Consider the following 22165-nt stretch of genomic DNA (forward strand, 5'->3'; position numbering starts at 1 on the left):
TGTTTTTGTTGTGTTTTGCTTTGGCTGTTGAAGATTTTACACCTGGTAATGCCTGGAATGGTTAGTTTCCCCCATTGGCTCGTTCGCAATTCCCATCAACTACGACACTGGGAACCTCGAATTGTGCCATGGAATCTCTTACCTCAGAACACAATGAGGCTTTCTCTCTCTAACCTTCACCATGCTCCTTGTTCGCTCCAAAGGAACTCTTGATTACTCATTAAACCATTCACGCTCTAACTCTTAGTGGCGGGGTATGACGACGGCGATCTGAGCCACTCCACCAAGCCGGCTCGAGGGAACGTGATACAGGGACAGAGGGACATCAGTAGCAGCATGAACCTAAGCTCTACGGTAGGACCAATAGGGTCCCTGTAAAGTTACATTGTCGGCAGCCTTGGTTTGTTTTAAAACCGAAACTCATCGAATTGGTCCCTGGAGCTGTGCTGCATGCCGATGGCTTAGTAGGTAAATCAATATGGTCACCTCGCGTATAGCTACAAATCACATCCGTCAATCTTCATCAACAACCAGACCAGACTCAGAGCAAAGATATCTCGGCTTGCTATGACGATCTGGTCCGTTTACAGCTAACGGAGTTTGTCATTCTCTGAAATAGGCTTGTCTTTTATTAGTCTGACTTCATTGCTCTGCCACGAAGATGTCTTTGTAAGCACCATGAATCAATCAGAGTGCATACCAACGACAATCACTTTCTTGAATCCCTGTCAGGAAATGCGGGGTGATTCTAGCTATCTTGATTATCAGAACGCTTACGTTGACAGTTTCTCAATTGACAATTACATAAATAATTGGCACAACTGTGTGAACTTTAGTAAGTTGAGCCGACGGTGTCCTAGTCGCTTGGACTACCGCCGTCAAGAATCGCCCATTAAATCTCTCAAACAGCAACTTATTATATAGTCAAAGCTCTATTGCAGCAGTTGACTCCACGCTCATCCCTGGGGCATATAAACATGGATGTGCTTGGAGCTCCAAACGAGCTTTCTCCACCATTCTCAACGGCGTGCTGTTGACTCGTGATTCAAAAATGCACCGCATCTCGAATTTAGCACAGCCAGTTTGCATGCTGTGACTTTAAAGGGAAAATCATATCATGGTCTCCTAACCAGATGGATAGTTTACGTACATATCGTACCCTTTGGCGGAGAAATAGGAGAAACACCTACGAATTGAACTAGTTTTTCGCTATTTGGAATGACATCGAACCACCAGTCTCATTCACAAGAAATAACAATAGCCGTAAGGTCAAAGCTAATTTCCTGTACACTTGATCGTTTCTTTGAACCCGCAGCTGAACTATCGAAAATCACAAACAATAATGTTCTACGCCAAGGATTCGTGTTAACACCATGTGTCTTCTCTTTTAGCCAGACGGTTTCAGTCGACAACTCGCCTCGTTGCTAGTCAGACGCCGAGAAAACACGCATGTCTCTAAGCTACTTAGCGGACCAATTGATACTTTGAAGGGAGTTGAGAGAGGTCCACTATACCCCCGGCTTGAAGCTGTTGCTGCCACGATATGTTCTGTGATGGATGCATTTTAGCCTGTTCCGTTTTAGGGGGTGATGGGTCCTCCGGAAATCGCATTTCCTAACGCCGACAGCGGACCAGCTTATAAAACCTTGGGCACTTGGAGTCATCATTATCAATATTTCACCCGAGGAAATACATACTTCGTGGCGTTTTTTGTTTTTTTTTTTAATCTCTTTGGAAGAGAGCTTTCCGTCTGGACATAGTCGAAAGATAGGGCAGTGACTTGAAACTTGTTGTTCCCAGGAATGTAGTTATGGATGGATATGTCGACCAAAAGGACCACTTTGAGCGACTTCGGGACCATTCAAAAGAGAATACCCACTAGCAGTCAACGATTGGGGCAATTCATAGTAGAAGTTTTCACTTTCAAAGTCTCTTGGTTCGTGGCGATTTAGTAGTCTGTCTGAGTTGAGCAAGGGGTTTTGCTAGAATGGTCACCCTCCTGGTTACAGTATGCGAGAAAAGATGAAATACACCGTGACAACCTATTATAACTTTAGCTTGCACATATACCAAAGGCTATAAAGTTCTATAAGGGGAGTATATTGTCATAAGTGCTATGGTTTTGATCCATCTATCACAAACTTTGGCCTAAGTTTATGCGCAAGTTGAAGAAATCAACAAGGGATACCTATTCCGCCTTCTTGGACCCCGAGCTCTGGCGATGACCTTCATCAACTGTTGACCAGATTAGGACAAAACCAAATCTTCCACTTGAGCTTAATAATATTAGATTTATAAGTCTCTCCGCCATGGACAAAGACGCCCGAGTGCGGATCCGCAACCTCAAGCGCGGGGATGTGGGACAAGCGTAACTCCCGAACATGTTTGCGGGGAAACGAATTCATTAGATTAGATGACTAGCTTTGACTAATTTGTTCTTGATTCGAGAGAACCACAGACTACAGTCCAGCAATGTTCTCATATGATTATATGGCATACGCGGCGTTGATCTGCTTTGCTATGTCTATGCTCGCAATGAGAGTCTGATGGAGATCGAATCCAATTCAAGAACCTCAGCTATTATCCTCAACCCCAGACGTAACTAACTCGGCAGTGGAACGCTCCCCGCAACTAGAGGCAAACTTCAGGGAACATGTGGTTTAACCAGTCCTTTGCACCGCCGTAAGCTAACAGAAACCTCCGGCGGGCCGGGGTGTGAGACATGTGCTCAGGGAAACAGATGAACACGGAACCAGGAAAGTACTTCAATTTGTATGCTAAGTCCTTAATATCCAAAGTCCTCCCAGACAACCTTCTCTCCCAGCAACCAGCCTTCCAGAGCAGCCAGCAGAGCTGGCGCCGTGCACAGAAAGAAACGGGCGTTTTGGCCCTTAAAGCTCTCGACATCATCAGCGCCTATTCGTCGCTTTACTACCCGTGTCCCAGCCCGCTCGGCCTCCTCCAACAAGTCCACCTTGTCCGGCTGACCAGTGACGAAGAGTGTAGTCACATTTGACAGCCCTGGGATTCTCGAGAACGTGTCACTCGCGAGCGGTAAGTCCTCGTAGCGCAGGGTCCAGAGGAGTGCAAATAGAGCCTTGTGCTGAAGTACAGCGGGTGCTTGTGCGAGGACAGGCGTAATTCCTACACCAGCGGCGATAAAGACGGATTGAGGGCCTTTCGGTTCTAAAGGGATGCGGAAACCCTCTTCGCCGCCAAAGCCAATCACTGGTATCTCCAAAGGCACACGAGAGTTGTGCTTTCGTAGGAAGTTTGTTACCGGGCCATGTTTCCTCGTTGTTATTTGTACCTCTTTACTGTTCTCTGGTGGGCTTGACACAGTAAACGTTCGGACGTAGTCATCATTGATACTTTGAGGATCGTGATCGGCCATATGACTGTAGCCACTCGACACTTCCTGCTCAAAGTCCAACGTGATATACTGTCCTGCGTGCCATGCCTTGATAGGCTGTGCCGAAGATAGCTCAAAGGTGTATCGGTCAATGGAAGGCGTAAGAACTTCGCGCTTAGCGAAGCTTGCCGTGATACCATTTGATGAGGCCTCGGCAATATGTGCATCGTGCTCTGAGAGCAAGTGACGAACAGGTGGGTTGTAAGGCGAGTATTCACCCAGAGCACCTCGGAAAGGTAGTCCCGACTTGACGAACTTTGCAGCAGTAAGTGAGATCTTGACGGCAAGTTTTGTTCTTGCGAGATAAGAAGAAGCCTCATCACCAACAAGTATTGATGCGCTGCCTGTGGCGTAAAGAACGTCGGCTGTGTTATAATCTGGAATAGCGATGCCAACCAGTGGATTCACTCTGAAGTTACCAAGTGTCTGATATAGTCTATTGCCTGAGACTGATATTTCATTAGCTTGGTTCATAAATAAAGGAATGTAAAACTCACACTCTGGATATATCAGCTCCAACCCGTCGTTTTCATTCTTGACAATCCTCATGAACCCAGGACTTCCTCCGCGATGATTTGTATCCATGGTGACCCCATTTGTGCTCGACAAGAAGAACATGTCTGCCGCTGCAACCAAATCTAGGGCCTCCTGTGACAGGGGCAGCTTGTCCGAGACAAGCTCTGGTGCCATCTCATTAGGCACAATATCCTTCTTGTTGAGATATTTCGGGCAGTTGCCTAGACTCTCGGTTACACCCATGGCCATCTGTACTGCTTTGCCTTCCTCTATAGTGGCACCAGCAATCATGTTCCCTACCAGCTTCACGCGGTCTCTGGTCTCCAGGTCGATAGACAACCCTGCCATTCCCTTTCCTTCGCCTCCATTTGGCCTGTTAATGGCGCCCTCTTTCACGCCCTCATCATCAATCCCATCCCACAGAGCTCTGAAAACAGGATCATGGCGAGTATCAACTGAGCTGTTAAACGCGAGTACGCCTTCAGCTACTGGTCTCGCAAAGCCCCGATCTCCACCCCATACTGTAGTCCATGGGCGACCTTCGCTATCCAGCGTTCCCAGGGCTACCAAGGAGGACTGCATCACTCGCATGCCATATTGGGGTGCTAAACCTGGAAACGTTGGGTTCCCTCTTTTAGGGACTTTGAGTTGCTTCTGCACGGCCAGTTCGCCATCGTGCCATTCTGAGGTCGCTGAGGGCATATTGCTGTTAATAAAGGATCCGTAAGATTGTAGTGAATGACTTTGAAACGCGTATTGTAAGCTCAGTGCAAGACTGGGAAAGAGGATGTTTAAAAGCAAGAGCTTGGTCATGCCGCCCTTTAAAAGCCTCTGGCTTAGTCAATTCTCTGTCATCAATGTATGTCAGCATAGATTGACTTCGTGCTGTTGACAGATTGTCAGCGTGGGCTTTTCTCTTTAAGGGCGTAGTTGACCACACTGCAGGGTTGCTCGCGACATAGCACGAATAATAAGTAATCAGAACGCCGAAGTCAGCATGACAACGCCACTCTCTCCAACATGTCAAATATGGTCATCTATCACTTATATTCAGGCTTCTTATGTAAAAGTCCACCTATGGACATGATATTATTGATTCGTGATTCATTATTAATCCAACCCGTTTGATATAATCATTCACCAACCCCTTGGTCTTTGAGATTCAACGTCATAGTTATAGGGAGGAGCTCTTTCAGGTCTCGCAGATGCTGCGCGAGGCGGCATTGGGTTCGTCAAGTTCCTCCGTGGAGGTTCTCGAAAAGGCATTGGCCCTGTGGCACTTCGTACTGGAGGATTAAAGGGCCGTTGCATTGCGGCTCCGCCCTGCTGAGAGTTCACAGATGATACAGTGCTCATGCGACCTCCAGGATTGTAGGCTTGGTATTCCCTTGGGCCCGTTTGGGACGCCTGAGCAGAAGGGAATGTTCCCATGGGCTGCGAAAAGTTATCCATAGGGCGAGCGCTAGGAGCGCGAGTCGGGGGAGGGAAGAAAGGTGCCATATCAGAGTTCATTGGGCCAGGGCTCTCTGTAAATCGACCAGGAAGAGATGTCATTGGGTCCATTGCCATTTGGTTTGCAGGATAAGGGCCGAAGTTATCATGCCTGTCTGTAGTAGATCGCGGCTGGGTGTGTCCCTGGTAGTTAATGGGGGGCACATCAGGCACGGGGGATGCAATCCGTCCATATCCACCTCCAGATCTAGAAGTGGCCCGGGATGCGTAGCTCGCGATAGATGCTGTAGTGCCCTGTCTGGACGGCACAGTTCGTTCTGGAGCCGAGGGTGCGTTCTCCATGCCACCTGGCGTACCGGGCCGTGAAGTATAAGGCGGCAGTGTCATCATAGTGTCGTTACGGTTGAGCATAGGTAGGTGATCCATCTTAGTGACTGGGCCAACGTTTGGCAAAGTTGGTAGGGTGGCAGCTCGATCGAGTTGAGGCTTCTCTCCGTTCTTCTTGGCCGCCTTGACTTCAGCTCTTATGCGGCTGGCCTCCTCCCTAGCTAGAGCTTTGTTGACCGTCTTTGTGACAATCTTCATCAACGCCTTGGTGACCTTCCGCTCGCAGTAGCCAGAAAGACCACCGTCTGCTGCAGGAATCCAATGGTACAGAAAGAATACCCAAAACAGAACGGCAGCGAGAAGAAAAAGCGCAGAAAACACCCAGATAACCAAAGTAAAACACATTCCGGAGAGAATAAGTGCCTGTTGATAATCTTCTTCGGCAAGGATCTTGATTTTCTCAAAGAATCCAGCAATGGACTCGCCTACATTGTCTGCTGTAGGCGTCAATTGTGCCTCATACACTGACTTGAGTGTGAAAGCATTGAGAACTTGACGAGGACCTGAGCAGATGATGACTCGGATCCAGGCTATAGAAGTTAGTAAAGAGTGATTGGTTAACTGATGTGTAGGCCTACCTTGAAAGTTGAAGTACGTGAAAAGCGCAATGTACTGTGCGCCTTCTTTACTTTTGGTGAGTTCAGCAAAGACTAGGAATCTCTTCCAACCTTGAGAACCAAGGCGAATTGATTCCCATCGAACAGCTAAGCTGTCAAGATAGGATTCCGCAACGTTGCCTCTTCTGATAACCCGAAAGGCGCGGAAACCCTCGTAAGCTAGGTTGATGAATGAGAGAATAATGCAAATAGAGAAGATCCATTTCGTGACGTCGAAAGAGATGGCAGGATCAATCTTTGAAGACCAACGATCGAACACAAGTAGATTGACTGCAGTAAAACTGTCGACGACATAGACAGCAACTGAAACAAGAAGCATAAGCCACAGGTAGATATAAGCGAATACAGTTCCGCATCCACGACTTTTAAAGTCGCGAAGGTTGATGTATTCCCATTTCTGATCAGCAATCCCCACAACCTGCTTCTTACGGTTTCCGCAGCAAGTCATGATGAAAACTATGAGAGCCTTCAGAGGCTATTTCGAAAAGAGAGGTTGTCGATGGGTATCAAGGCTATCGAGTGACAAAATATCGGGGTCCTTCGCCAGCGAAGACCAAACACAGCTGTCAAAGAAAGAGAAGCAAGAATGTCGAAGCATAAACTAAAAATAAGCGATCGTGATAATTTCGTGCTGCAACCGGTGCGCGATAGAGTGAGGGTTTAGTGTAAAGTTGACCCCATGGCTGTCGTTGATATTATCGTATATACTTTCGATTAGATAGATAGGTCTTGTTGTTCAAGAAAGGAAATATTCAAGGAGGTATCTTTAAGGGATGAGTGAAATTGGTAGATGATAGGTTTCAATAGAGGACAATAACCATAAAAGTGGATGGCTGTTCTCGGTGGTTGAATGACGATATATTGTTTGAGATTTGGAACAATGGCATGAAAGAGTGACGAAACCGACACAAAAGAGATTGTACTGAAGCCAAGAAAAGAGTCGTCAAAGCTGTGGCAAGAACGATTACTGTACAATAGCAGTAGAAGGCTGGAAGATGAATGAAAGAGAGTCTGGAACAATGAGACAGGACGGGAATGGGAATGGGAGGTTTCAAATGAAAGTGAAGTGGGGGCTAGTAAATCGCATTATTATCCAGCATTGACTTGACTTCAAACAGGAAGGAGCGGAGATCAACATCTATAGCAGTGCAACACTACAACGACCCTGGCCCTCAGTGGCGCCATTGCCTGCAGGTACCAAACGCCAAACGTTGGGAGCATTATCTTGACTGTTCATCGAGGCCAATGATTGGTTGTGGAGATGTTGCGGCGCGGTAGAAGGCCACAATCAGCAAGAACTCAGTGGTTATGAGCCTATTGCCTCTGTCGGGCCTTGGATGGAGAAGACTGGGCATTGCCGCTGGCGTTCGCTCATCTCTCTTGTTTCAGTGGCTGGTTTTCTTTATCCTCCAACCGCCAACTGGAATCTTGACGGTCGAAGAAGACGGCGCGACCAATCCCACAGCGCCAGGCACTAACAGCGAATCAGCGCGATTAGCCGCCGTGTTCAGCGGTAATAATACTGGATAATAACAAAGCCGTGTAACCAGAACCGCGGAGAACAGCACATTATCAATGAAACCTGGATCAGTGCTCCCGAATTCTGAAGTTTCAGCGTGGTTGCATCGCAACAAATCCCCCAATTCTCTCGGGTCACTTGAATGGGTGAAACATGCTAACAGTGGTCGGGTTGCCTCCCCCCGCGTCAATCCATGCCGCAAGCACCGAGACTGTTGCAGACAAGGCCCAGAGCTAACTTGGTCGCAATCTTGGGTTGTCGGCATTTTGGAAACCCGCTTGTAAATCTTCATCTCCCGTGGAACATCATAAACTCACCATCACTGGCATCACATGAGTTGACGAGACGAGGTGCCTTGTCGATCAGGGCTACCGCAACTTGCCTCGGTTACTTCAACCGGGACACTATGATAATTACCGTTCGCTGGCTGCTGGCTGCTGGCTGCTTGAAGTATTGAGAAATAACGCAATCGACGGCAGTTGGCCATTGTGGGCTGAGCGTTCACCCATGCGTTACAAACTTTCCATCAGACCTTTTCTTTGTTCGAAACAACTCTAAAAGGGTCGTGCGAGCAATGGTCCTCTACATGAGACTGTGTGCTACTCCCCGCTATTCACATCAGCGACTGACAAAATCAGAGGTCTCTTTGTTTAGAAGGCGCAAATAATATCGCATTCACTCAGGACAAAGAAATGAAGCATTCATTGGCTTCATCCAATATGTGGCGGAGTTGGGTTCTTTGTTGTCTGTTCTCGTTCCAGAGACGGCGGCAACAGTTATGACAAGAAGAATATTTACTCTTAAGAATATCTTGAACTTTTCATCTATCAGATCTTTGTCTTGTCTCAAGTGAACATCACTGTCTTCGCCATCGTCATGACTTCTGGACACTCGCCGAATCTTGGAGTCGGGATGTTCAGTAGCCCCGCCACAGAGGTTGAGGAACCTACTTTTGAGCTCGTTGAGAAGGTTAAGAAGAATGTCTGGATTGTTACGAGAAAGGGAGACCCGCGACGAGAGAAGTATCTCGCCAGTCCTAGCAGCCCCTTCGGAGTGAAGCCTGATGGTACTGTCGATGTCACGCAGACACTTCGAGAAGCCGAGGCTCTCAACACACTTCTGTCGAAGCATAATCAAGCCTACACTATCCGACAGATCCTCAATCACGAAAATCTCATCTCAATCGCTGGTTTCATGGAAAATCGACCTTTCAACAAGTCACAAACATCTGATGCTACCCCGGAAAATAATGTCCAGATGCTCGTCTGGGACTTCGGTGATGCTGGTAACCTCAGCGCTTTGTTCCGCCATTATCCCTGCGAGAGTTCTGAATTCTATCTCCCAGAATCTCTCTGTTGGCACGTTCTCCGTTCTTTGACTCGTGCAGTGGCTTATCTCCATGACGGGAAATGGCTCTCCTACCGACCCGAGCACCTTGGTCGTCACATGGTCAGGGAATGGGTTTCTGTCAACACTGATTGGTTCCCAATTCTGCATCGTTGCATCGAGCCCAGGAACGTCTGGCTTCAGCATCCTCGAGGCATTGAGACCTATGGCCAATGCAAACTAGGCGGTTACAGCCACGCAGCTGTCACATGCCACACCGTGGATGCTCAATTCAATCCTCATACTGTTCGCTCAGATTCGAATGGGATGGCGTTGGCTACAAAGGAAGGGATTTGGCGACTAGATGATGCTCGATCTGTCTATGATGTCGTCCCAGCGTCGATTCCGAACGAGGTAGGTACCCAATGATGGTCAAGAACTTATCACCAACTCACATGCTGTAGGAAGATCGACCCTATACCCTCGGGGATGAGTTGTGGTCTATTGGTGTGACCGTTTTCACCATGATGACTGGCCAGGCTCCAACTTACTGCTGTGAGGAATGCGGCTGTTCACATGTCGTTTTCTGCGAAGACGATGGCTGTCTGGAGAAAGAGGCCATTGCAAAAGGATGTGACTGCCTCCTTGGTGGCTGTGAGCATGTGAGCGAGAGGAAATGTAGGGAAGAGTTCTCCGGGTGGCCGGATTGTCCAACTGAGCATAATTGCTCCGAGCCCATCATCAACATTCATTCGTACCTTGCACGAGCTCGTTACACCAAAGCATTGCGTACCATAATCATGACAATGCTCGACTACAACCCTGCACAAGAAGAAGACCCTTGGGTTCGAATGGTAGAGTTTGCGCAGATGGTGGAGCTCGCATATGGACAGTGGAAGCATGAGACAGAGGAGGGAATACTTTACGTGGATGTTGAGGATGACATGCTTCAGAGGGTTGCGAAATGAGAGGGCGAGATAGAGCAAAAATAAGTGTATCAGGCTTTAATCACCATCTAATTTCTTATGCTACTAGTAATCCTATAAACCTAGATGATTTCTTTACATGCCTCACAATAATCATGTTCTTTGTCGTGGACCTTTGAATTAAAGATCCAACAATCAAAGAGCCAATGATCTTACACGACTGCATGTCAATTCACAGAGCCAATGAGGTGAAACCAGTCACAAGCTCTCCACTTCGGGCGCCCCGCCATCAACAAGGCTCGAACAAGATGAACCTGGCCTGGACCGACCTGAGCCGTTTCCCCATTCCACCTCAGCATCCATCAAAGCTTGATTCTTCTTTTCTTCCAAACAACGAGCGGGTCTTTTCTCGTTCTTGTACAATAATCTAGCGCTGTTTCCCTATCTATCAAATAACTACGTCACTCTCTGAATTCGGGAAAGTCCGCAGAGGCTATCGACTTATCAATCGCCAATCCTTCAATCACCATGTCCATCTCCCACCCAACGCCTCCTCTTCTCCTCACAAAGCGCCTTACGGCCTTTCTCAACGCGAACCGAACTCCCCAGCTTCCCACGCTTCTTCTTACAAGCCCTCATGGCAAGCTTCTCGCACACGCAAGCCCTCATCCCGTAGCCGCTCTTCGAACACATGCTACCGTCGCCGCATCCCTCCTCGCTATACACTCCACCTCGGCACCCGCCCTCGCCGCTTCTCTACCAGGTTCACGCACGCCCGATCCTATCGGAAGCTCACCACCTGAAGAGGATGACCTCGAAGATGAGACAGATCGACTATCGCAAAGTCAGCAGCTCGACTCTCATAAGTCTGGTAAGGGAAGGGGCATCAAGCCTGCGACTGTCACGGTTCAACTTACAAGCGGGACTGTTGTGATCCGTAGGTTGAAGTGCGGTCTTCTCTTCGTCTGTGTGGGACCCGCCAACCCAGATGCTACAGAGCATGGCGTGCCCAATTTGCATGATCTCCATGTTCCCGCTGGCGAGTCCTCTCATGTTGGCAGTCCAGATGGAGCGGACAGTATACTGAGCACTGGTGGGCAAACAACAGCTAGTCTCGAGAGCAACGCAGGCTCAGCCGCTGCAGTGACTGCCCTTCGCCGTCATGCTACTGAGCTAGCGCGTTGGCTTGACGACAAGCTTGGTACGCTCACAGTTCCAGAGGAGGGTGTTGGCGTGGAGTAATGACAGCACATTTGGTACAAGCGAATTGGCATAGACGGCGTTGGGATTTCTTTATGGGGGATAATCAAGGAGTGGTCTGAGAAAGGCTTCCTTTTAGGCGTTAGGGGCTGCCTTCACAGAGACGGTATTTATATAATCAGAGACGTTGATGATACGTAATATTTTCGCTCAAGATGAGGGTATTAGAAATAAAAGCCGCTTCCAAAGGCTGTATGTTTGAAGACCCCATCCCAATCCATTCCTGAATAACGCCATAGCTCATAACGCCTCCATATGCTTTTAAGTTTCATGATCCAAAGACTCGAATCCTTCGAGGCACCCAAATGTTTGCAACAGAAAGAATCAGTCAGCTACTCTATACTCATACGCATGATCCCATCGTGGGTATCAATCATTCCTTGGAAACCAACCCGGCCTTTGCTGTTAAGTCGTCCAGCCGCAGAGCTACTGCCGGATAGGTTTCCTGGTGTGCTACCGGCCTCGCTTGGGGCACTACTGCCGGCCTTATCGCCGCCGTTGCTACCGGGACGAGAACCCCATGACATACCGTCTCGTTGGAGTGGACTCTGCATGACTGGTGAATTGTGAACGCTCATGCCAGGGCTGACAGCTCGACGTTTGAAGCTAACAGGATCAAAATCATCGTCCCGGCGACGTTTACTGTTGATTCTTCGAGTTATTTCTGCAGCACTTGGTGGTTGAGTACCGCCATTCTGCGGGGCCTAAGACATTAGTTTGTTGTTTCCTTTAAGCAGACAAGGGGGCACTTACAGTAGCTCCACCAACTGACGGTGAGTCCATCGCCACGTCTTCGCTGATACCTGAGGATGAGCCTCGAGGAAGAAAAGCTGCAGGAGGCGGTGTGGTTCTGGCGCCGCCAGTGCTACTTGACTCAGAAAAGGTGTCCCAAAACGTCTTGCCTTTTGAGTTCTTGATAGCATGTTGCTTAAAACTGCTAGAGAGACTCATAGAAATGTCGCCCATGATATCGTCCTCGGGCACGTCGTTCAGGCCTTCTTGCTGCGTTAAGTTGGGTGAAGAGGGTGCTGTTGTTGATTGCGTTGATTCCAAGACCGGTTGCGGGATCCTGGGCTCAAGCTCCATGTCGCAATCACGAACTTGTTTAACAACTTCGGCTTCTCGACGAAACTCAGATTCGGCGGGAGTGCTCTCTTCCATGAGCGCGGCACGAATGCGTGCAAATCCTTTTGTTTTGGGCTGCACCGTATTAGTTGCGCGCTCGTATTAATCTGATATAAGTGACTTGCCAAAAGATTTCCACGTCTTGTTACTACCCTCCGAATGACATTACGCTGCCCATCTCCAAGCCCATCCACATCGCCCATCGCTCGTGTCTCATCGGAATCTGCACCAGAAATGTGCAATTGATTAGCCTGCCAACTGATGCTTTCGCGACGAGCCCGAGAAGAATTAGTTGGCGGTGACTTGGATAGAGATGCGCTACTGAATCCAAGTCCCAAAGGCCCACGAGCCTTCTTCTTGGCTTGTTTGCGGGGTCTCTGTCGCTGTTGGAAACTCATGAGGCTGCTCATTGCAGGGGATCCAAAGGTCCCACCAGACCCTTGGGGACCGAGAATTGGACCAATCTTATGGACCTGCGGAGTTGTTACGTAGGTCTCGTCCATATCCTCGTCCATCAGCTCATCGTCATCAGAGGTACTTGACGAATCAGAGCCAATCACCTGGCTCCCAAGCGAGCTGCTGATGTGCATCTTTTCCTGATTGCCCATGACTGACCACAGAGACGTCGATGTTTGTTCCGGGCCTGCATAATGACTTCTTCGGCTCGGTATGTTCATTGCCCGGCCACCAGCGGTGGGCGATGAGTCGGGAGAAGACTGTTCGGCGAGGGTCGAGTGGTGTAGGCTGGTAGCGGCGCGAGAGAAGTCGAGACCACGGGAGCGACGAGGAAGTATATTGGTAGGGGATGCGTATATCTGGGAGTGGTCCAGTTTAGGTGATAAAGGTGCGGGTTTGACGTATGAGTCCGCGGCTGGCGGAGTAAATTCTCGAGGAGGCATCTGTATGGAAAAGCCACGGTTGGAGAAGTTTGGGCGCCGCGGTGTCACTGGCTGGGGGGTCGGAATACTAGTGTCGTCTTTTGATGTCCGTCGAGATGCCTCAATGATACGTGGTGAGGGAGAGAGTCGAGAGGGAGTTCCTCCTCCATCAGACATGGACCGCGTTTTCGTCAAGGGCGACCGAGCCTGGTTTTCCTGCAATGCAGCAATTTCCTGATATCCAGCGACCTTGATATCGTCCATGATGGCCGAGTCATCATATTCACCCGCAGTATTTCGGAAGCGATCCATGACGGCTAAATTGTTGCTGTTACGGACGGTTACGGTTTCGAGTTGGCGGTCACTATTGCTAGCCTTGAACGTAATTTTGAACAAGGCGCAATAGCTGAGATTGGAGATACAAATATCATGGCATTACATGCTGTGATGTGGTGAATGTTGAGGAAAGAAACTGTAAAGGAAGGGCGTAAAGCCAAAGAACGCGAGGTATTGCGATGAGTGGGCGGCTACTGTAGCAAGCTTGAGTAAATAGAAATTCAACTCATTTAGGTTTGGCCGCTCAGGGCCGCTAAATTGGTTCCACAGGCTGTTGGCGGCTGAGAAGGGCCCCGCAAGGCCATCAGCGTCAGCAGTGAAACATTGAATCGCTCATCCTTGATTTTCTTATTTTCACAGGCATAGCTGTACCTATAACGGAAACAGTCCACCAGGTATACAGCCTGGCTTCGAATATGTATAGTCAACCTTAAGTTTATGCGGCAAGGGACAAATCTGACCCATATGCAGCACTCACAACGTGCGTACTGCAGTTGGCCTAGGTTAAATCTTGACGACATATTTGGTAAAGGTGCATAAAACTGGGTGAATGGTTTATACAATTGGAGGCCTGTATCGTCAGTATATGGGAAGGAGCAATATAAGAACAACTTTTTCTTTAGGCCAGACCAAGCAAGGGCTTAGAGTATTGACTGACATGTACTCCGTATATTGTATGTGATTACCGGTAGTATTGTAGTAGCTTGGCGAAACTGAATATGGTTTATTTCTTGCCGAAAACAATAAGGGGTCGAGTTGAGATCTTACAACAATAACCATTCTAGCCATTGTTCCTTGGGTATGAAACAATGCATCTTCGCGGCATTTAGGACAAGGAAATGCCGTTACCAAATGAAGACCAGTTTCTCCCAGAACGCATTTGTAATAGATACTTACTTTATTCAATTCCGAACACATACATAGTAATTCCGAGCGCAGCCACCGAGAATACCTCCTATCTACCCTACACAAGAGCGCGTCACTCAGTTTCGAACTTATGGTGCCTATTTCATGATCTGTAACTGCGTGAGAACCCACAGAGGTAGGTTTCTTTTGTAAAATTGAGCATCACATAAACTGTAAGCGATTGCGTAACGCTATTGAGGTTCTACTCTCTTTGCTTCTATGAATGATGCTTTGACGTCAGAGCGCAAGTGGGGTTACCGAGTGGAGGGGCATTACCTCAACGACAGTTTCGGCTATCATCATAAAATCTACCAACTTCTCACAGATTCATACTGCACAAAAAGCTCAATGAACTTTGCAAGAGCCGCTCAGCGCATCAATTCCATACAAAACTTTCTGACTAGACAAACTGTTCCCCGTGTTCCTGTACCTGCTGTTGTTGCTGGACAATCCGGATTAGTCGCCATGGCTTCAACTACAGATACCAAGAACTACAAGTTCAACCACTCAATGCAAGTGCAGATCTTCTATTCATATTCGATACGAATGTAGTCGCTAACTAGGTTTAAAAGGATCCGAGTCAAGGACCCCAAGGCTTCCGGTAGGTCAGACACCTTGATGTCCACAACCCTGATCATCAAGCCTCGCTTTATAAGCTTAAATTGAAGAAGCTCACTACATTGGCGAATACTGACTCCAATGCAGCTAAATTCTACGAATTTCTTGGCATGAGTCTTGTGAAGAAGCTCGAATTCCCTGATAGTAAATTCGACCTCTACTTCTTTGGCTATGACTCTCCTAATGCTCTGTCGCACAACAAGAGCACTTTTGACAGGCAAGGACTTATCGAGTTAACCCATAACTATGGCACTGAGGATGATCCTGAGTATAAGGTGAATAACGGCAACCAGGAGCCTAACCGTGGATTTGGCCACACCTGCATTGCCGTCGACAACATCCAGGCCGCCTGCAAGCGTATTGAGGATGCTGGCTATAAGTTCCAGAAAAAGCTGACGGATGGCCGCATGCGAAACATCGCCTTTGTACTTGACCCTGATGGCTACTGGGTCGAGGTCGTTGCCCGAAACGATTACAAGCAGACAGAAGATGTTAAGGAGACCGATGTGTCAACTTACACTATGGTTTGTTCACCTTTCCTGTCGATCTTTCAGAATATGTAGCTAAAGATCTAGAACCACACTATGCTTCGTGTCAAGGATGCTGAGAAGTCCCTGAAGTACTACCAGGAAGTTCTCGGCATGTCTCGACTACGAACCCTCGAGAACCCCGAGGCCGGCTTCAACCTCTACTTCCTCGGCTACCCTGGTGACCAGCCTTTCCCTGAAGGTCAGGATGAGAGCACTATCACCCACAGGGAGGGTCTTCTCGAGTTGACATGGAACTATGGCACCGAGAAGGACGAGAACTTCCACTATCATGATGGTAACAGCCAACCTCAGGGATTTGGCCACATCTGTGAGTTGACATTTGTGAAGGAGAGCATACATGAAGCTGACAAGTTTAGGCGTTTCGGTCGACAACATTGACGCTGCTTGCAAGCGATTCGAGGATATGAACGTGAGCTGGAAGAAGAGACTTACTGACGGCCGAATGAAGAACGTTGCCTTCTTGCTGGATCCTGACGGCTACTGGATTGAGCTTGTGCAGAACGAGAGGTTCTCTGGTAAGGAGAACTTCTAGATGGCCGTGCTTTTATTTCATAAGAACGGAGTGTTGTATCTCAAGATTGAAAAATCAAATTTATAAACGATATCATGAATTAAGGCACCAAGTCCTAAGTATTACCTAGTATTTAGCCGTACCAAAATAAAAATCCGAAGTAAATCCGTACAATTGCAGAATGCAACATGGGGAAGAACAAGTGACAAGCAATTGGTTTCTGGTAGTATTATTCGTCGCCCACCTACTTCCATCTTACAAATAGATGTTGTTCTTGTACCTTGATAGTTACACTGATCCCCATTTCTGTTAGATGGCAATTACTTAATAGCGTCCTTGAAACAGAGAATCGCCTCGATAGTATCGATCCAGGTGTTTGTGAGCATTGAGACAAGATCCCCAGGTTGACCGGTGAGCCATGCTGCCGTGTTCTCGCTCAGGATGCACCAGGTCAGCCAGCGGGCGTCCAATGCCACTGGACTTCTTTGCCCGGCAGACACGGGTCGTTTCCAGCGGTGGCACTAGAATGCTTCTGTTATGTACCCCACGACGGGCCGTGGCTTGCAGTAGTTGAACATGGAGAAATGAGGGGTTGCAGCTTAGGCTGAGTCTGAGATACGGGTGCCACACCAACGCTCAAGCTCAAGCTCCGTGAACATTGATGGTTACTCTCATGGCGCCCCGCCATATCCTTTACCGTGCCGTAGTACTCTGACGTTAATCACATTACTGCAGCAATACTTCACTCGCTGAACGAGCTTTACGCGCGCAGAGGAACCACCCCCGCGTCAGAGATTACTGCGTCCGTGGGGTGCTTGCATGGGAGAACAGACTTCTGCATCTCAATCTGCCCGTTCTTATTAAGGACTTTTACTTTGAGAAACGGTGATCAAGGCTGATCTGGGCTCATTGGATTGGGTAGCCAAAAATGTGGCGGTTATCTGTCTCATGGAAGGACAAAGACAAGAGGGGGAACGTCATCTCGATCTTTTTACTTATACTAGGTCGTGTGCCCTCTCACTTGAACTTGAGTTTCTTAGGACACACACTGTCTTTGCAAGTACTTCCGAATACTACTCAACTCACCATGTCCCCTTCAGCTACTTTTGACACACCGTCTGCTGGCCATTCAAACCGTCTTAAGATCCTCGTACCTGAAAAAGTATCTCCAGATGGACTGGCTTTACTCACCCCTCACTTTGACGTTGACAACCGTAAAGGGTTAACGCCCACAGAGCTCATCAATTTGATCCCTAACTACCATGGCTTGATTATACGCTCCGAGACACAAGTTACGGCCGAAGTCGTCCAAGCTGGACGGAAGCTGAGGGTTGTTGCTCGGGCTGGCGTTGGAGTAGACAATATCGATGTTCCCGCCGCAAGCACCCAAGGTGTTATGGTTGTGAACTCTCCTTCAGGCAACATCCTTGCTGCCGCAGAACACACTATTGCACTCCTCCTTTCAACAGCCCGTAATGTGGGCCAGGCAGACAGCAGTGTCAAGGCTGGCCGTTGGGAGCGAAGCAAGCTCGTCGGAGTTGAAGTTGGCCGTAAGACTCTCGGAATTATCGGACTGGGCAAGGTTGGGATGAATGTCGCTCGCATGGCCATAGGGCTTGGAATGACAGTCAAGGCTGTCGACCCCTATGCGAGCACCGATATGGCTCGTCAAACTGGCGTTGAGCTGGTTCCTGGGTTGGAGGACCTGCTTCCTGTGGTTGACTTTCTGACCATACATACGCCCTTGCTCGCTACAACGCTGGACTTAGTTGGCGAGGCAGAGTTTAAAAAGATGAAGAAGACAGCCCGTGTGCTTAATGTTGCACGCGGTGGTGTGTATAACGAGGAGGCTTTGATCAAAGCACTCGATGAGGGATGGATTGCAGGAGCGGGTATCGACGTCTGGTCTTCAGAGCCACTGGCTGCAGACTCGGCAGGAGCCCGGCTCAGTCAACACCCAAAGGTTGTGGCGACGCCTCATCTGGGAGCTTCGACTGTTGAGGCACAGGAGAATGTTTCAATGGATGTCTGTAAGCAGGTCCTTGAGATTCTTCAAGGTGGACTTCCTACCAGCGCCGTCAATGCCCCTATCATCATGCCTGAAGAATACCGCAAACTGCAGCCGTCGGTGCAGCTTGTCGAAAAGATGGGTCGTCTCTATACGCAACACTTTGTGCGCAGTAGAGGAGGAATGATAGGGGGTCGTCGATTTGAGCTCATTTACCACGGTGACTTAGCCGGGATGTCTAACACAAAGCCTCTGTTTGCTGCTCTCGTCAAAGGTCTTGTGTCCACGTTCAGCGACTCGCATATCAACATGGTCAACGCAGCACTCATTGCCAAAGAGAAGGGCATTGTGATTAGCGAGACTCGTTCTGGCGATTCGCCCTCGACTTATGCCAATCTGGTGACACTGCGTTCATACCAGGCTGGTAGCAGTGGTAGTGAGCAGGTAATTGAAGGCTACGCGAGTGACGAACGAGTCTTCATCTCCAAGCTGGACAGATTCAATGGTGTGTTTACACCAGAGGGAACGCTCATTATCCTGCACAACTACGATGAGCCTGGCAAGATCGGAGGAGTAGGTATGGTGCTCGGAAAGCACGGGATTAACATCAAGTTCATGCAAGTGGCCAGTCTGGATCCCGAAGCTACTAAGGGAGCCGATACCCCGCCTGACCCGAAGGGTAATGAGGCATTGATGATTCTTGGTGTTCTCGGACCTGTGAGTAGTGAAGTCTTGGGGGATTTGAACAATTCTGAGGGTGTCCTTGATGCAAATATTGTGCACCTGGGCAATGTCCCTGAGATCCAGAAAACTGTATAAGTCCTTATTCATTTCGCTGTGCCTGTCAAGTCCCAGAAGATGCCAACAGATGATCAGAATAGCCCAAAATCTTTTATTTTTACCCCAAAAGTGTATTCTCTTTCCCAGCACCACATTAACTACCTCTATAACAACTTGGAATACCCATTGACGCTGGGAACCTGAACATTTCAAGTTGTGATCATGGTGCTGGTTGGCCACATAGAGCGAGGATACCTTACAGCATGCTCTGAGTGGCAATTGTGGCCATGGGAGTGCTGGCTCAAGCAAATTCAGTTGTGTAAGCCCTATCGATATCTCGGCCAGATAGATCTAGGCAACATAGAAGTAAACAAAGACAAAATAAACCTTCATTGTGCGACGATTAACACATGATTGTCTCGACAATGACTTCATCCGGCTTCAGCTGGGAAACTAAGGGCATCGTAGCGCACTGTTTTAGCTTCTGCAACGTCAAGATTTTAGTGGATTTTGTCGACTGCATTCAGGATCGGGACCTGGTCTAGTGGACACCTCGACCAATAGAATTATTCTCCCCTCCCTGGCAGTTCCCTGCGTCATCATGTTCGCGAGTTAGATGACCCATATCATCCAAGGATAAGGTAGCTAATTCCAACCCTTTCGTCCCACTTCTCTTGCCTCGTCGTTCTTGTTCTTCATCAAAGCTCGCCTTTGGTGCGAAAGGTTGGATTTTGAACAGACGAAACGAGGCAAAAAGACTTCGATTGTCCGAATAGCTTATCATCCTTAGCGACGACATTTCTTGAAGCTTGATCTTCACCCTCAGCTCCCCTGTCTCAGCCACATTCCGGTCATTATCGTGTAAGGTTCGCCAAGATCGCTTGTGCCTATCTGTCGGAGATTGATTACCTTGGCCTGCCTTGAACGCGTTCAACTCAATCTGACCTTCGACAATCGACACTCGCGGTCTTTCCGCTTCGCCTTGCGGTGACGAGATATCTCATATATCCACACACACGATATACGACATACACATCCCGTCACAATGGCGAACGCTGCACGATACAATATGGGCTCAATACGTCCGGCTGTCATTGGCATGGGTCGAGTCTTTGGTGCAAGCTTAACGGCTGTCTCTGCCTTTCCAGTCGACACCAAGGGCCACCATGACGCTGGCGAAGAGGGCGGTTCCAGCCTCTGGGTCCTCGCTGTTGCTTCAATGGTTCTGGTTCTTCTTGGTGGTGCTTTTGCTGGATTGACAATTGCGCAAGTTCCCCTCCCTCTTGGCGATGCGCGACGCATGCTGACCTACCCAGTTTGATGGGACAAGACAGTATTTACCTTCAGGTTTTATCGGGCGATCCCGCGGAATCGCAGTCTAAGAATGCGAAACGTGTGTTGAAATTGTTAAAACGAGGAAAGCATTGGGTTCTAGTCACACTGCTGCTATCAAACGTCATTGTCAACGAGTCACTTCCCGTTGTGCTGGACCGAACTCTTGGTGGAGGTGTTGCTGCTGTCGTTGGCAGTACTGTTCTCATCGGTATGTGGGAGATGATATCTCTGGTAGGCTTTGCTAATCATGGCAGTTATTTTTGGTGAAATTGTTCCCCAGTCCATCTGCGTTCGATATGGTCTTCCCATCGGCGGATACATGTCTACCCCGGTTCTTCTTCTCATGTATCTTACCGCTCCCGTTTCTTGGCCTATCGCGAAGCTTCTCGACTGGATTCTGGGCGAGGATCATGGCACTTTGTACAAGAAGAGCGGACTCAAGACGCTCGTCACCCTCCACAAGTCTCTGGGTGAGATTTCCGAGCGATTGAACCAGGATGAGGTTACAATCATCACAGCTGTTTTGGACTTGAAGGACAAGCCCGTTGCTGAAGTTATGACGCCCATCTCTGATGTTTATACGCTTGCCGAAGACCACATCCTCGACGAAAAGACCATGGATGATATTCTTTCTTCCGGATACTCGCGAATCCCTATCTATCGCTCTGGAAACCACTTGGACTTTGTTGGCATGCTTTTGGTCAAGACGCTCATCACCTACGACCCTGAAGATAGAATTCCGGTCCGCGATGTGCCTCTCGGTGCAATTGTCGAAACACGCCCTGAGACCAGCTGTCTGGACATCATCAACTTCTTTCAAGAGGGCAAATCGCACATGGTGCTGGTATCGGAATTCCCCGGCTCAGACCATGGTGCCCTAGGTGTTGTTACTCTTGAAGATGTGATTGAGGAATTGATTGGAGAGTAAGTAGACGATCTCGCATATGATGAGTATTACTGACCAGACAGGGAAATTGTTGACGAATCCGATGTCTACGTCGATGTACACAAGGCTATCCGACGTCTTACTCCCGCACCCCGAGCCCGCCGAATTCACGCAACTGCTGCCGCTGCCGCTGCAATGGCCACTAAGAAGGCCCCAGGAGACTCTATTTTGGTCGACGTTGAAGAACACTCGGAGGAACACCCTCCCAATGTCGAGACTGCCTCTTTCCACAGCAATTACGAAGGGGGATTCCACAATTCTGCCAAGACTGCCATTCACATGAAGCGCCGAACCTCTGACGGTGGCATAGAAGGCACCCCAGTTGTTGTGAAGGCTAGTCTGGATGAAATGAGGTCTCAACTTCGTCTTGGACCTGCCAACCGAGCTGCGAACCCTCGCAGCAATACCCGCAGCCTCTTCAAAATCAAACAAGGTCTCGGTGCGAACCATACGCCCCCCAACGATGGCTCAAGACCTGCCCAACCGCGCGCTGCATCCCACATAGGGTTCACGAGTACTCACGGACAATCGCAGGCGCGGACTCAGGGGCATGAACGGACACCATTATTAGCTGAGGAGCACGAAGAAGCTATTGACGACGACAATGATGACCGCGGTCGCAAAACAAATGGTCGGCATTAGGGGGGTATATTCAGTGGTGTGGATAATAGGGCTTGGTGGAATCGTTTCTTAGGAGTGGCCGCATCTAAACCAGCGCCCTTTACTGTTGGGCACACCAGGCAGGGTTGATTTAAT

At 48.8% G+C, this 22165-nt stretch overlaps 7 protein-coding genes across 7 annotated transcripts; 5 read left to right on the forward strand and 2 right to left on the reverse strand.

Moving 5' to 3' along the window:
* Positions 1–2785: 2785 nt before the first annotated feature.
* Positions 2786–6832, reverse strand: BKA55DRAFT_591429 (uncharacterized protein; the record flags this gene model as incomplete). The annotated part of the gene is made up of 4 exons (XM_046195243.1): positions 2786–3861; positions 3910–4763; positions 5070–6297; positions 6346–6832. 4 exons carry the CDS (start codon positions 6830–6832, stop codon positions 2786–2788), a joined length of 3645 nt encoding a protein of 1214 aa, XP_046053137.1.
* Positions 6833–8779: 1947 nt separating this feature from the next.
* Positions 8780–10197, forward strand: BKA55DRAFT_591430 (uncharacterized protein; the record flags this gene model as incomplete). The annotated part of the gene is made up of 2 exons (XM_046195244.1): positions 8780–9643; positions 9694–10197. The coding sequence occupies 2 exons, from the start codon at positions 8780–8782 to the stop codon at positions 10195–10197; spliced, it is 1368 nt and encodes a 455-aa protein (XP_046053138.1).
* Positions 10198–10494: 297 nt separating this feature from the next.
* Positions 10495–11543, forward strand: BKA55DRAFT_560856 (uncharacterized protein). The gene has a single exon (XM_046192120.1). It carries the CDS (start codon positions 10684–10686, stop codon positions 11395–11397), a length of 714 nt encoding a protein of 237 aa, XP_046053139.1. The 5' UTR covers positions 10495–10683; the 3' UTR covers positions 11398–11543.
* BKA55DRAFT_608923 (uncharacterized protein) lies at positions 11544–14055 on the reverse strand. Its single transcript, XM_046196629.1, has 3 exons — positions 12666–14055; positions 12169–12615; positions 11544–12119 (listed from the first exon to the last, which is right to left on the reverse strand). Exons 1-3 carry the CDS (start codon positions 13728–13730, stop codon positions 11748–11750), a joined length of 1884 nt encoding a protein of 627 aa, XP_046053140.1. The 5' UTR covers positions 13731–14055; the 3' UTR covers positions 11544–11747.
* Positions 14056–14884: 829 nt separating this feature from the next.
* BKA55DRAFT_560864 (Glyoxalase/Bleomycin resistance protein/Dihydroxybiphenyl dioxygenase) lies at positions 14885–16530 on the forward strand. The gene is made up of 5 exons (XM_046192121.1): positions 14885–15172; positions 15233–15261; positions 15366–15802; positions 15854–16136; positions 16186–16530. Exons 1-5 carry the CDS (start codon positions 15009–15011, stop codon positions 16359–16361), a joined length of 1089 nt encoding a protein of 362 aa, XP_046053141.1. The 5' UTR covers positions 14885–15008; the 3' UTR covers positions 16362–16530.
* Positions 16531–17018: 488 nt separating this feature from the next.
* Positions 17019–19535, forward strand: BKA55DRAFT_560866 (D-isomer specific 2-hydroxyacid dehydrogenase). The gene has a single exon (XM_046192122.1). The coding sequence runs from the start codon at positions 17269–17271 to the stop codon at positions 19165–19167; it is 1899 nt and encodes a 632-aa protein (XP_046053142.1). The 5' UTR covers positions 17019–17268; the 3' UTR covers positions 19168–19535.
* A 638-nt stretch (positions 19536–20173) lies between these two features.
* BKA55DRAFT_591434 (uncharacterized protein) lies at positions 20174–22051 on the forward strand (the record flags this gene model as incomplete). Its single annotated transcript, XM_046195245.1, has 4 exons — positions 20174–20398; positions 20476–20671; positions 20718–21387; positions 21433–22051. The coding sequence occupies 4 exons, from the start codon at positions 20174–20176 to the stop codon at positions 22049–22051; spliced, it is 1710 nt and encodes a 569-aa protein (XP_046053143.1).
* Between the last annotated feature and the right edge of the window lie 114 nt (positions 22052–22165).

The sequence above is a fragment of the Fusarium redolens genome, assembly GCF_020744475.1.
Source record: "Fusarium redolens strain MPI-CAGE-AT-0023 chromosome Unknown BKA55scaffold_4, whole genome shotgun sequence".
Classification (NCBI taxonomy): Eukaryota; Fungi; Ascomycota; class Sordariomycetes; order Hypocreales; family Nectriaceae; genus Fusarium; species Fusarium redolens.